Source organism: Babylonia areolata, chromosome 10 (genome assembly GCF_041734735.1).
Source record: "Babylonia areolata isolate BAREFJ2019XMU chromosome 10, ASM4173473v1, whole genome shotgun sequence".
In the NCBI taxonomy this organism is placed as follows: Eukaryota; Metazoa; Mollusca; class Gastropoda; order Neogastropoda; family Buccinidae; genus Babylonia; species Babylonia areolata.
The window spans coordinates 18,886,941-18,901,938 of record NC_134885.1 but is presented as its reverse complement, the minus strand read 5'-3'; the positions used below and the strand labels follow the sequence as shown (position 1 = coordinate 18,901,938).

Sequence of the window (14,998 nt, the reverse complement as noted above, 5' to 3'; positions counted from 1 at the left end):
ACAAGCACGACAAACATTTGAATATTAAAGAAAATTTAGAGGAGATTTCTCTGTTAGTTTAAATGGTTTGTCCCTTTGAGAAACCTAAATTATACGAAACTACCGCTATAATACTAACCGAAATGCTATGGGCCGAAGTGTTGCGTGATCGGCTTATTGATAGTGGTCCGGCTGATCGACATCGAGCTACGATCTGACAGCCAGAAGGTAAACTATGCTTTGTATTTTTAAACAACGGAGAGTATAAAATGTATTACTGGAATGTTATGCAGTGGTGCATGAAAATCATAGAGTGGCTGGACTGGTGGAACGATCCAGAAATGTCTTTGGCCTGCGCTTTCAGTTTCACGAAACGAGGTCGCATTGGGCGAGGTTCAGTGTGTAACTCGGAGCAGTTGATGTGTCAATGTGTAAACAAACAGGTCTCGAAATAACAGGTTGACCGACCTTTTACAGAGGTTCTTTGTACTATAAACAGCCAGTCAATAAAGTTAAATTTCTGGAGTGATAGACATCACATATTCAACTTCAAGAACAGTGTACCTGTAACTTTAAGTTTAATGTGTTGCTATGAATGTCACATTGTAAATGTAATCATGTAAAACAAAGGGAGTGACTTTTTTCATTTCAGACTATTTGGGTCAGAATATATATGAACTGTTACACATTTTTTAAAGTAGGGAGATCAGTTTTTCCCACTTAAAGCAGGCAAAAGGCCTTAACAGGCCTACACACCTTAATATTGTTATGGTATGATAATCTTCCATTAGATTTACTGGTTTAGTAAACCCAGGTTGTTGAGTTCGATCATTGCAAATAAACTTGATAAATAATTTAACAGTACAGCCATAATGCAGCCACAGTGACTGTAACATATATCTAATTTTAAACTAATCAATTTAATGTAATGATCTTTGTTTATTATTTAGCAATGTCTGTTTTGCATTGTAATACATCTGTTTATATCTGTCATGATCAATAGTGATAATTTGTGCATTACCAGTCATGCCCAGCAGTTTTTGTTTATTACTAGAAATGAGCAAAATGGCATGCACATTACCACTAATGGGCATTACTGGCAGTGGGCAAGTGTTCTACATTGTGCATTACAGGTAGTTGGTGCATAGTGAGTAAAAGATAATGAAGTCAGCTGATAGACTTTCATTCTCATGGTTATTTCGACATGATGAGCTCTGATTGACAAGAGACCGGATAAAAGCACTGGTTGTGATAAAGTCGTCAGTGAGATGCTAAAGTACGCTTGCGATGATCTCATTGACTTTCTTGTTCAGCTTTTTAACCGGTTGTTCAAGATGGAACATTCCGTAAGGAATGGTCAAAATCAATAATCATGCCAATCCATAAGAAAAGGGACTCAAATATACCTTACAACTATCGTGGGATAGCTTTGACCAGCGTTATAAGCAAAGCATATACATACATGATACATTCTAAACAAAAGATTAACAGCTTGGGCAGAAAGAGAGGAAAAGATAGTTGAACTCGAAGAGCAAGCAGGTTTCAGGGCGGGCTACAGCACAGTAGATCACATATTTACATTGTATGGACTTGTACAGAAATATTTACAGAATAATAGTAACTTAAGTAAGCTTTACATTGCGTTTGTGGACTTTAGAAAGGCCTTTGATTCGGTGGACAGAAATATATTATGGGATGTTTTTAGAAAATCAGGCATACATGGGCATTTATACAAAGCTGTGAAAGGAATTTATACTTCTGTACTTGCATGTGTGTGTGACAAATGTTTGTATTCTGATCTGTCTGATTGTCCAAGAGGAGTTAAACAGGGCTGTTTACTTAGTCCCATGTTATTTTCTTTTCTTATCAATGAATTGGCAATGGAACTATCAAAAATGGGTAAACATGACATCGGAATGATACCTAATGCTGTAGAAATCTTCTTGTTGCTTTTTGCAGATGATGTGATATTGGTGTCAAGCACCCCTATAGGTCTGCAGATTCAACTGAATGTTTTAAATCATGAAGCTGATTGCGTAGGTCTCACAGTCAATTTAGCTAAAATGAATGTTGTAGTGTTTTACATGGGTGGATATTTGTCATCAAGCGAAAAGTGGCTGTATGGTAACACTGAAGTTAAAGTTACAAATGCATATAAATACTTAGGGTTGACATTCATAACCAAAGTCTGCCTCACTACTTCCCTTGACAAACCGTGCAGGAAGAGTAAAAGAGGAGTAATAGAATTCCTGATCGCCATGAAACGCCTGGGTTCTATCAGTCCTGCTCTGTTCTGGAAACTATTTGACAGTCAAATAGAACTCAAACTTACGTATGCCTTTGAAGTTTGGGATTTTGAACCTGGACCTATTAGCTGGATAGAAAAGGTGCATACATTTTCAATTAAACGGTTTCTAAACATGCCTATGCACTCATCAAATAAGCTGCTGTATGGGGAGACAGGCAGGTGTCCTCTTTTTTATCAGAACTGCAGTGAAATGTGTTAAATATTGGCTCAGACTAACAAAACTGCCTTTAATTAGAATTAGTAGACAAACATATGAACTAGGAAAAAATAACTGGGTATCGAAAGTAAAGAAAGTTTTGAATGACAATGGTTTTGGTATTGTATGGTTATGCCAAGGTGTTGAGTATGAAAATAACTTCATAGCAGTTTTCAAAGATAGATCAATTTCTTGTTTCAAACAAAATTGGCTTTCAGAAATACTATAGAACACAATGAAAAGTACAGCTGGCACTACTTGTTTAAATATACATTTGGCGCAAAAAAATATTTGTCATTTATTACCACCAAGAAATTCCGAGATACCCTTACACAATTCTGACTGAGAGCGTGCGGAGTGAGGAGTCATAGGGTATGGTATCTAACTGAGGCCGAAGCAAACAGCAGTTGCCCAATGTGTGGCTTCAAAAAAGAAGACGAAATTCACATTTTATTCCACTGTCCTGTATATACACACATCCGAAACAGATATCCATTCAGCATAGAATTAAGTCCTGTTGATGACTTGACCCGCATGCAACATGTGCTAAAAAATGAGAACGGAGTAATGGTAACAGCTATGTCAAAATTTCTTACTGTAGCACTTAACTGTAGGCAGAAAGCCCTGGAAAATAGGCAGACAGTATAAAGAATCAAGTAAAATGCACATAATTATATACAGATGACTCCCCAATGCTAATGAATAAATGGATTCACCAATTATTATATAAGCAAATGAATTATGACCATGGATGGTCCATATGTTGTTTGCTCTTTGGTTGTTCTTTTTCCCTACCCTTTTCTTGCATATAGTTGCTGCAGTGTGTTTTGTTGCATTTGTTTAATTAGTTTTTTGTAATCCCCCTTTGTCAAAATGGCTGTAAATGCTTTTGACAATAAATCATCATATCATATCATATCTCTTTCCACATATATGTGTATGTTTTGAGTTGATAATTCTTGAACAAATCTATTCAGATATTAAGGTGATGTGGATATAACATTATAAGCATGGTGTCCTCTGCTCATGCTTAGTTTCTAAAGATTTAGGATGCTTTTAGTTTCTATATAATTTTGTTAATTAAAAAAGAAAAGAAAAAAACAACATCCCCCACCCAAAAAAGATTTTCAAGAAAGTGGGAGCTGGGGGGTGCAGCTTGATTCTTTCTAGTCAAAGTCTGTACTTTACATTTTTCGCCATGTCTCCGCATCTGAAGGTCTTGCTTGTTATTTCATTTTATTTTATTTGTTATTTTTGGTAATTTTTATAGATTACTACTGATTAGCCTATTTATAAGTATGATGAGTTACCACTTGTTTGGGCAGCAACCATGCTGACTGAGAAGCTGTCAGTTTTCTGTGTGTGAACAAAGTGATTCATGGAGGGTCCAGGGGCAGATCCTGCCCCTGGGTAACTGATAACTAACTCTAATTATAGATACCATTAACACAGGTCTCTGCCAAAACAGACTGATGAAATCATTGTACTTTTCACCTGATTAGCTTAAGAAAATAACCCAGATAAACCCAAACAGGATCAAACTTTCAAATCAAGATGTCATACTCATACTGTCATAGATAACATTTTAAATTCAATCTTTTTAGAGATGTTTATTGCAGTTATCATGATAGGCCCACCCAGACACCCTTTGTCAAGATTTTCAGTTACAAGCCAACTTGTCCTGTCCCCAGGAACCCTTTTAGAGAGAAGACAAAAGGAAAAGAAAAACAAACATGAGGAATGCAGTGATAGTTAACAGCCAAATAACAACAAAAAGTTGCTTCACTTCTGTGACTCTTGACATCCTCAACAATGTAATTAGGTTTCACCCATGTGAACAAAGGTACTGAAAGGACTTTTGATTCATTGCTTTTATATACATACATGATCAGCCATGAATTAACAGATGAAAACTCTCTCTCTCTCTGTATATATTATGATTTATATATAAAGAAAAAAAAAAAAAAGAAATGTAAAGGTTCTGAAACTTTATTATTATTTCTTCAGTTAACCATTAATTTTATTATTTTCATAGGCTACATCTTTTTTATGCTCATTCAGTCATTGTGATTTTATATAAGTTTCATACGACTCAGCGTAAATGACATCTGTCAAAATTGCTTTCAGGGAAATCATTCATCAGAAAAGATAGCTCAGAAATGAAGAATGATGCACATTCATCTTGGACAAAATTGAGCATGCTTTCTACCTGTAGCTTCTGTTGATACTTTGTTGCACAAGCTGTCATGATTGTTGTCAGTTAACCATGCTTATTATCTCCTCTCCTCTTTCTCTTCCAGCCCTTTTAATATTACTGTATTGATTGTGTTATTTTTTTGTCACAGTGGATTTATCTCTGTAAAATTTGGAGTATTCTCTCCAGGGAGAGCATGTTGCTACAGTGCCATGCCACTTTTTCTCCTGTCTGCTGGTGTATTTGTTTTACTATTAAAGTGGATTTTGTCAAAAGAGGGCGCTAGCCAGCGGGACAAAGGGGAGGTTACCTACTTCCGGGAGGTTATCAGCCGTAGTTTCGTTTTCTCCGCATAGGCGGATAGTAGTTTGCATGGGACAGGAATGTCAGACCCCTGCCGGAGTCTGCACTAGTTGGGTCACGGTAAGTATGTTATTTAAACGTAATTTTAGATAGAAAATTTCCTTTTTGCCAGGGACAACCCTGTTATTTCTGTAGGTTACTTTATGTGTGTTAAGTGCCTGCTGCAAATGGGACCTTGATATATTGTCCCAGCTGAATGACCAGTACCCGTGTCAATTTAGCATGGTTACTAATACTATGATCTGTTGATGTTGTTTATGTTCCAGGTCATGGTGTGATCCACAATTGAGAGCTGTCAGTAACAGTGGATTCAGACTTGATCAGCCAATGCGACATCAGTTGAGTATATGAAATAAATAACATTGTGCTGCAGACTGGCTGTCAGATCCTCTTGTGACACAGAAGTTTTGGGTGCATTTTTGTCAGTATGGCCTCCGTCCAGAGAGAAGAGTCGGGCAACAAACTGCATCGAGACAAGTTGCTCCGTATGCATTCTGCTACTGCTCATGACTGGGAGACAGATAAAGCCAAGAAGAAAGATTTCTATGATGATGGAACCATGACCTTTTTCTGGTAAGTGCTGTGTGATATGATATAGATTCTACTTTTACTCAAGTGTGTAATAAAGTGAGTCTGCATCGACAAGGTGTGTGTGTCTATGGTAAACTTAAATGTTGGCATTTTCTTAGCTATTAAATGAAGCACAGGAACTGAACATGGCAGGATGGTAGATGAGAATAAAACAGTTTTTTTTAAAAGTTTTTTATTTAGGTAAGCAGGGTGAAATGTCAGAGGTCAAGGGTATTATTAAGAAAAATAGGAAAAAAAAGATAGTAATATCTTATAGTTATATCCAGTTTTATTCAAACTTGCTATTGTGCCTGGTCATGGGTACAGCACAATCCTTAATAATGGTTTTAAAATGGCATATTGAAATAAAGGTCACAAAATGGTTTACTGGAAAAAACATAGAAACAGGATAGAACTTAGGTTCTTTCCATTTTTTTTTTATATATTAAGTATGGTATAGTGAATGATAGAACTTAGGTTCTTTCAATTTTTTATATTTTTTATTAAGTATGGTATAGTGAATTGTATTTATTTATCCGCCTGTATGTTATTTTTATATTTTATTAATCTCTGCTTTTTTGCTTTTTTTCAGGAATGCACACACTATAACAGTGCTAGTAATCTTCAGTGCTGTTTTAGTTTATGTGGCTCTCATGGAGGAGAGTGTTCTTGACCGAGACTACAATGCCAAAAGGTAAAGACAAAGTTGAGTAGATGTCTTTCTTCACTACATTTGGTGGAAAATATGTGTATTATGGCTGTCATGATCCTAATTATTTCATAATTCAGTAGAAGTAGTTTGGTCTGTATGATCAGTCATGAAATACATGTTTTTGGTTGAAGTTCACTGTTAAAACATGGCGCCAAAACCAAGCCCACCATCAAGGTTTCGCGAATTTCTTAAATTAACGGAAATAGAAAGAGCACACTCTAAAAATCTCAGGTTATTTGCCAGTATTAAAGATTAAGATGAGAAGCAACCCTCAGCAAAGATAACTGGGCCAAAGAATAGAATGCAAATACAACAGTGCTAGTGAGTATTGTTACATACAAGCATTATGTTCTTTTTTTTTTCAGAATGTGTTTTCCAATGTACATGCCTTCTTATGACAACAGATTTAGTGTTACCAGTAGGAAAAGATTATCTGTACCAAAGAAAATGATATTTTATCATCTGTGCAGTGTAGTTGAAATGAGAAAAGGTGGTTTAAGCAGGGGATGGGTTGAAGTTTGAGGTGAAAAGTGGGGCAAGACGGGTGATGGTGGGGAGGGGAGTGAAGGTAAAGGATTAAGGGGAGGGGGCAGGAGTTGGGGGCTGAGGAACTTGCTCCTCAAAACACAACACTGGTTTAACTAGACATACTTTACCATGACCCAGTTGCTCCTCAAAACGAAACACTGGTTTTGGAATGTGGAAATTCCTCGTTCATTTAAGACTCATAACAAAAATTACTTAGACTGGGGATATAATTTGGACAGAATGATGCCTGCACTTGTACACAGACTTGGTACACAAAGGCTTTCAATGCAAACATAGACAGTGAGGACCACTGATCATTTACTGATCACTGAAAATATATCGGGCCATGTTCCATTCTGTTGTGTTGTTTCAGAGGGCTCACAGCTGTCGTCTTGGCGTTCTTGCTGTTTGGCGTCATCCACACTCCTGACGGCCCTTTCATTCGCCCACATCCTGGTGAGTTTCCAGCAACTCTGTGCTGGGGAATGATGAGCAGGTGTGTCACAGTTGTTCACAGGGTTGGCTGTTTGTGGTGAATAAGGTATGATAGATGTGCAGTGGTGACGTAGTGTTAGCTATGAAGTGATCGTCCACAGGTTACAGTCCCTCATTTCTGTATTCTGTATTTCACTTTTTTATCGCAACAGATTTCTCTGTGTGAAATTCGGGCTGCTGTCCCGAGAGAGAGTGCATCGCTACACTTCAGTGCCACCCCCCCCTTTTTTTTTTTGGACAAGGATATATGGACAAGGATTTTTGCTCTTCCTTCCACTAGACATTGAGTGGTGATCTGCGTGCTAGTCATTCAGATGAGACAATAAACCAGTGTCCTTTATGCAGCATGCACTTAGTGCATGTAAAAGAACCCAGAGCAGCAAAAGCGTTGCACCTGGCAAAATATGTAGAAAAACCCACTTTGATACAGTGATTGTAAAACAAACGCACGTGCAGACAAAAAAAGAAGAAAAGAGAGAAAAAGAAAGGGTGGCACTGCATTGTGGTGACATGCTGTCCTCAGAGAGGGCAACCCAAATTTCACCAAGAAAAATCTGTCGTGACAAAAAGTAATATAATGCAATACATTATACCACAACACAGCAAAGTGCCATAAGCTTCTGTAACTATCGATTTGTGTAGTGACCTTGTTTTGTTTGACAGTGTGTATTGTCCATTTGACATACATATTTGCCTTTTTGCTTAGACAGCAGTATTTGGAGTCAGTTTCAATAGTGACTCATTTCATTTCTTGGTACCCAGATGTCATTGTCAATGTTGGTCTGCCTCCAGTTGAGAATTTTAAGTACTGTGTAATGACCATGTCAGTATTCATGCTGCAGTTTTGATCATATTATTGTGTGTGGTGCATAATGTATGGACATATTTTCAGGGATCTTTACTGGTTTTGGACTGCCGTTTAAGCTGTTCTCAAATGGCAGATATTTCACTCCCCTGCCATTGCCATGAAATTCATATCCAAACCGCGGCTAAATATCTCTGTCTTGTGAAATCTTTTACATTAGTTTGGAATGATTATTTTGGTGTCATATACTGTACCATGACAAACTGATGCAATCTAGGCCTATCGGTTTGCTCTGCTTGGCCAAATTTCACGCGGCTAACATTGAAAAGACGAGCCATCTTGCCTGGTCCGCTCTTAGCCAATCAAACACCTCTAAAAGCTATAAGCGCTGAATCATTCCTTTGGCCAAGGCTCTCCACGCCATCTTGTCAGGTTTACGCTCTGTCTCGTCTTACGCTTTTTTTGGCTATTAAGCGTATTCATTTGGCCTTATTTTGCTGCATGTGGCTTGTGTTTATTGTATTCTTACATTCTGTGTACTCAATTCGACTCGGCCCCCTCGATTTGTTTGTTTTTCTCTACCTCTAAGTCGATCCTGTCTTTCCTTTCTCTGTTTGGGATCGGATTTTCGCTGGGTACCATGCCTCTCGTATGCCATCCCACGAAGGCAGAAATCATGAGGCTGGGATTGAGACTCGGCAAGAGACTCTCCCAGGCCCGGAGCTCATGATTCCTCCCGATACAGACTGCGGCGATGCGTCTTTAGATGCTGATCGCGGAGGCGACACTTGTACCAGTAAAACGGTCATGAAGGGGACCGGGGGAAAAGGGGAACGAGCGTTGCCTCCCGAGGTGTCCCAGCGCGAGACAGGGAGAGGGGGGAGTGGCAAGTCCTCTTTTGGTGGTGGGGACTCACGGCTAGGCGCAAACTCCCAAGGGGAGGCCGCGCCCGGCCTTTACCCGGGTCCCCTCTCGGAGACGGCCCTCAGGGGCCCCATTGCTGTTCCCCCTCCTCCCTCCTCTGTCGACCCCCCTCCCCCACCTCCTCCTGGGAGGGAGAAAATTTTGGTTCCGGGGGGGACCTCTGCTTTGCCCACCCCGGGCCAAGCCACGCCAGTCTCCCCACGGGAGGGGATTCGGGGCGCGTGGCCACCTGCTCTGCAGGTCTTCCCGCTATCTGGCCAGTCTCCACTGCTCGTCTTCGGGCGGGACTGACACCCAAGTCGGACCTGACCTCCCTCTGACTTGGCCAGGTTTTTCCCTTCATGGAGGTCAAGGCGCCAGTGACCCATGGGGTTGGGGTCACAGGATGGCTGGTGCCCATGGGTGGTTACCCCCATTCTACCCGTACTGGGGTGCACCTATGGTGCACACTGGGTTGCCGGGAGGACCAGGGGTCTGATGTATGGACAGGGACAATTTTTGTCTCAGACTATTGCGAAGTCTGAGACTTCAAAGTCTGAGACTTCGGGAAGTCGGAAAATCGTATGTATGGACAGAGACTTCACCTCAGACAACGAAGTCTGAGACAATCGACAATTAGTCTGAGCCTACGAGGTCAAACTATTTTTAGACGGGGAATAACCGCTCCGAGTGAGTCATTTCCGGTTCAATGCGCACCGTGTTTTTGATCGTCACCCTCTGGGTAGACATTTTAAAGGGTTTTTTCACCCCCTGTCGGAGATTATAAAGGGTTGTGACTGGTGTGTAGTGTGTGCGTGTATGTGTGTGTGTGGTGCGCGTGCGTGCAAGTATCACTGTATATACAGTAGTGTGTGCGTGCGTGCGTGTGTGTGTATGTGTGTGTGTGTGTGTGTGTGTGTGTGTGTGTGTGACTGTGTGAGTAACTCTCTGTTACACACTAACACAGCACTCGATACTTGAAACTGAAGTGAATATTTTTTTTCAATGTGCTATTGATTCCTTACAGTCAGCACAAAGAAAGAAATATATTGATAACATTTTACCGAACTTCTCTAATCCAGCCATGGTGATGCTCTTCGCTAAGCCGTTCTTCGTACAAGCTGAGCCAGTCAGCATGCCAAGCGCAATGCGGCGTGGTAGGCCTAGAAAAACTTGCAGAAAAAAGCACTCGAGTTAAAGATTCAACTCCTCGAACAGGAGGTCAGTGAAGGTAAAAAGAAGCGCTCTTTCTCAGAATCGGAGTGAAATTATTGACCTTGATTTGACCTTGATCTTTATATGACACTGATCTCTCTATGACCCTGACAATGTCAGTGTCAGACTGTTATTCTAATTCAAGGTACCTTTTTTTCCTATTTCTTTGCTTTGTGGTCTAGAAATCCGAATTTGATTTCCAGTCTCATCTTCTTTGAGCCATTGACCAAATCAGAAAGCTTGTATAACTTCCAGGCTTCATATATGTACATTTGAGACTGGTGTGTGTGTGTGAGTGTGTTCTTTGATCCATGTGCTTGTATTTTTGTTTGCTTTATTTACTGACTTTAAAACAAGTCATCTTAATAAAATATTAAAACTGGAAAAGATTTCTCTGTCTGTCTGTCTGTCTGTCTGTCTGTCTCTCTCTCTCTCTCTCTCTCTCTCTCTCTCTCTCTCTCTCACTTGTTTGTGTGTGTATCACTTAGTACCTGTTTCAAAAATTTTCCTGAATAATCCTGTCTCGAACTGCTTTCCCAGCTGCTGTCCTTGCTCTTTCGTTGCCAACGTTGGGTTCGTCGTCTTCGTCAGCGCTGTCATCATTGCTGTCACTGGATGATGAATCAGAAGAATCACCCGCAGGTGGAGGCAGACGCAAGTGCCTTGCCTTGTTGTGCAGCATAAAGCAGACAATGATGACCTTGCAGGCCTTTGTAGGTTGAAAACCAAGTCCAACTCGCAAGCAGTGCCAACGTTGTTTGGTGACCCCAATGGCCCTTTCAACAGCTGTACGTGCTGAACTGTGGGAGAAGTTGTACTGTCTTTCCCTTCTTGTGGCTGGATTTCTGACCGGGGTCATCAGCCAAGGTCTCAACATATACCCGCTATCACCGAGAATGATTCCATCCACTGGTCTCTGGTTCCTCTCAAAATCCCTGTAGAGTGTAGACAGACGAAGGATTCTGGCATCATGAACTGACCCAGGCCATCTGGCAATCACGTTCATGAACACGAGGTCAGCATCACAAACCACCTGAAACAGTTAATCACTTTGTAAAACTAAGACTTACAGGTTAAAAAAAGAAAATACGTTGCAGCCAAATTTAATATATCTATCATCATGTACAGTATCACACACTCACTTTCTCATTTTGCCCTTCTTGTTACACAACACTCACATGCAACCCAATTTATTTTATGTTTAAACCTCTCATTCTCTCTCTCCCTCTTTCTCTCCCTCCCTCCCACCCCCCACCCCCGCCCCTCTCTCTCTCTTACACACACACTATAAAATCCATGTGTCTTATACAAAAACGCACATCCACCCATACACATTCACTCACAGTTTTGTTCCAGTCATCTGTAAACATCCACAAGCTCAAAACTGTCATTAGGAGCTCTAAAGTGCAATACGAAAAGGAAATACAGGCTGTCACAGAATATTCAACAGACAATATTAACACGACATAAAAGAGTCGTAAAGGTAAGCAGTCGAAATTCAGTCCAAAAATGCAAGGCAGGCCTTGAAGTAGGCCTAGTTGTTAACAAGTTTAATGATATTTATCAGTAAGCGAATAAAAATAAATACATTTATTGAATAATTAACACATCAATGGAAAAATAAATAAATAAAATATGTATGATTGGAATTCAGAAAAAAATAAATAGACCTGTAAAGAAATAAACATTAATAATGATGATTTTGACAAAACTGGTAATAATAAACAGAAAAAAGCAACAGCAGCAGCAACGACAATAAGTAAACAATGATAAAACAACAACAACAAATAAGAAGAAGAAGAGAGAACATGCCAAAATATAAGTAATGTATATCATTCGAAACGTATATGTGATTTGAGAATAAACAAACTTACCTGAACATTTATGGAGTGGAAATTCTTGCGATTGACGAATTCGTGCTCCTGCTCATGTGGCCTTTGAATGGCCACATGAGTACAATCGATGCAAGCAAATACACGGGGGAAACCACACATGTTGAAAAACTTCACCATGCTGTTGTCCGCTTGTCGCTGGGTTGGTGCCCTTATGTATTGACGAGATAGCCCGAAGAGAGCATTTGTCACTCGTGTGATCGTCCGACAGACCGTACTTTGATCAACCCCGATGAGATCTCCTACTGTATTTTGAAAGGTACCAGTGGCATAGTACCTCAGTGTAAGCAAAACTTGCAGCACAGGAGTGAGTGCGCCTGTTCTAACTGCTGGAAACTCGAGCTCCTCTTCAATCTCGGTTGTCAAATCATAGATGGTTTGACGATCGAATCTAAACTTCTTATAGATTTAGCGATCATCATAAATTTCCATTGGATGACTTCTGTCCCTGAAAATCCGTGGTCTTCGGCGTTGCCTCCGTCGATTGTGTGCGAGAAAGATGACTGCCGCCATATTTGTTTTGATAATAGGCCGAGACAATGGCCCGTCCGCCTGCTCTTTCGCGGGTGTAAATTTGGGCTGGTTTAGTCCCAGCTTTAGACTGAGACTTCGTATTGTCCGGGTCCATACATAGCTACAAACGCCGTTTAGTCTCAGACAACTCATATAGTCCCAGACTTTCCGTATTGTCCCTGTCCATACATCAGGCCCCAGGGGCCAACCCCTTGTCTGCTCCCCACCGGACCCAACCCAGCACATCTCACAGGGTGACACACACAGCCCCGACAAGTGGGATCGACTTCTTGTCGGTCAGGTCGAGCTCCTCGACCAATGTTGCCACTCAGTCCACAAATTGGGCCTCTGTCAACCCACAGGTGACCTCCATGGTCACAACGGCCTCCTTGTCAGGACCGATGGCTGCCGAGGGGCCCCGCTCGGCCTGGGGGAGCCTGCAGTTCCCACCTACCCAGCCCTCGGTCCTACAGGGAGATGAGTGGGTGTTTGTCCCCTCACAGCACTCGTGGGTCCCTCTTGCATCCGGGGACGCCCTCTCTGAGAAGGTGTGGCACCCACCATCCCAAGCATGGTTGGACCTACGGTCCACACGCTCCCCACCCGCTTCAGGCGTCAAGGACATAACAGCTGCGGCCATGTCCCTGCTCGGGATCGTCCCAGCTCATCCAGCTGGGCTGACCACAGCTCACAGGATGCCCCAGCGGGTACATCCACTTGGGATGGCACCCAGCAGGGGATGGACTGCGAACAAGAGTGGGAGCCCCTGTCTTCGGATGAGGACGAACAAGCGGATGAGCACTCTTCGCCCCATCCCAGGGGGACAGATTGAGCCCACACCTCCCTAGGGACCAGCCTGAACCAAACTCGGACTTTGCCAAGCTCAAACTGACCCTCCCCAATAGGGTCACGCATGCCGAATCAGTCCCTCAGGCTACTTTGTTACCCTTGACCCTCCTTAGGCCATGTGACTCTAACTCCAGAACCACAAGGCAACTCAGAGTGCCAGAAATGGCGCAGGAATGGCTTAATAAGCCAGCCCACACTGTCAGGGGTGCTGCTTTTATCCCTCCTCCAGGCAGGGAGTCCCTCTCTGCCCGGGCGCTTTTTCCCTGGGCAAGTTCCTTAAAGATTCCTCCAAGGGAGGGATGTGGTCCAGGACCACCCTGCCTACAGGGAAGCAGAGCCCTCCGTGCAGGACAGGATGTTGGTCTCACAGTGCACCACCTTCCCCACTTCAGCTACTCTATCCTTCAAAACGTTAGCAGAGTGGGACAGATTGGCCCGCCGCTGCTTCCTTGAGGTTTCCACGGCTTATACCTTCTTCGACGCGTTCCTCCACAGGGCCAATGAGCTGTGGGAACAGCGTCCGGTTAATCAGGACACAGGGTCTCCTTCCTCTGTCCCGCCGGGCCTCTCCACCGACCAGAGGTTAAACACTTTTGGCAGTAGGGTAGCATCTGGTCTCACGGCAGCTGCAGACACAGCTACCAGCCTTCACTTCAATACTGTGCTGGCGCGGCGTGATGCCATTCTCCGCCTCTCTAACATTCCAGTAGAGGAGGAGGAATTTTGTTTAATGTCCCGTCACACATATCGGTGATTGAAGACATTTTGTTAAAGTATTTATGAATACATCTGAGTATTATCGGTTAGAAGGGGTGGGAGATGTGGATGAATGGAGGGTTGGGAGAAACTGGGCAAATGAGGGTAAAAATGTGGGTGAAATTTGGAAGAAAAAAAACAACAAAAAAAACAACAAAATAAAACAACAAAACAACTCTAAATACAGTTACAGGAAATTACTTAAAGGACATTCCAGTAGAGAAGAGGGCTGCCCTGTGGTCCATCCGAGCACAGCAGCACTCCCTCTTCGGCCAGTATGCGCCACATTTTGTCAACCACAGGGCAGAGACAAACAGGGAGGTGGCCTCATATTTAGCTCACACCTCCCAGGGGCGCCAGGGTTCTATGCCATTGAAGAGACCGGCCACCAGGGCCCCTCCATATGCCACGTCACCTAAGTCAAAGTGGCATGCGCAGAATCAGCAGCAGAGGAATAAGCCACCTCTTGTCCGTCCAAGCCGACCGGCCATGCCCAAGACTTGAAGGCAGCACCCCCAATGACTGGGCCCTGATTCAGCACCGCCAGTCGTTCATCCCCTCCAAGTAGGAAACTTGTCCCGGCATGCACATCAGTGGCTGCACAACGACTGGATTGTATCGGTGCTAGAGGAGCAGGAGAGCGTCTTAGAGAAAGAGATATCGCACCTACTCCTCATAGGGGCGATATCTCAACTCGCGGACCCGGGCCCCAGTTTTTAC

At 42.5% G+C, this 14,998-nt stretch overlaps 1 protein-coding gene across 1 annotated transcript in view; it reads left to right on the top strand.

Annotated features, from left to right (window-relative positions):
- The first annotated feature begins 125 nt into the window (after window positions 1-125).
- Window positions 126-14,998, top strand: part of LOC143286857 (phosphatidylserine synthase 2-like) — a 35,994-nt gene continuing 21,121 nt past the window's right edge. Inside the window, exons 1-4 of the mRNA XM_076594699.1 lie at window positions 126-207; window positions 5,307-5,613; window positions 6,203-6,304; window positions 7,224-7,306. Coding sequence (XP_076450814.1) covers window positions 5,468-5,613; window positions 6,203-6,304; window positions 7,224-7,306 — 331 coding nt within the window. The 5' untranslated portion in view covers window positions 126-207; window positions 5,307-5,467. The remainder of the gene's footprint in view (window positions 208-5,306; window positions 5,614-6,202; window positions 6,305-7,223; window positions 7,307-14,998) is intronic.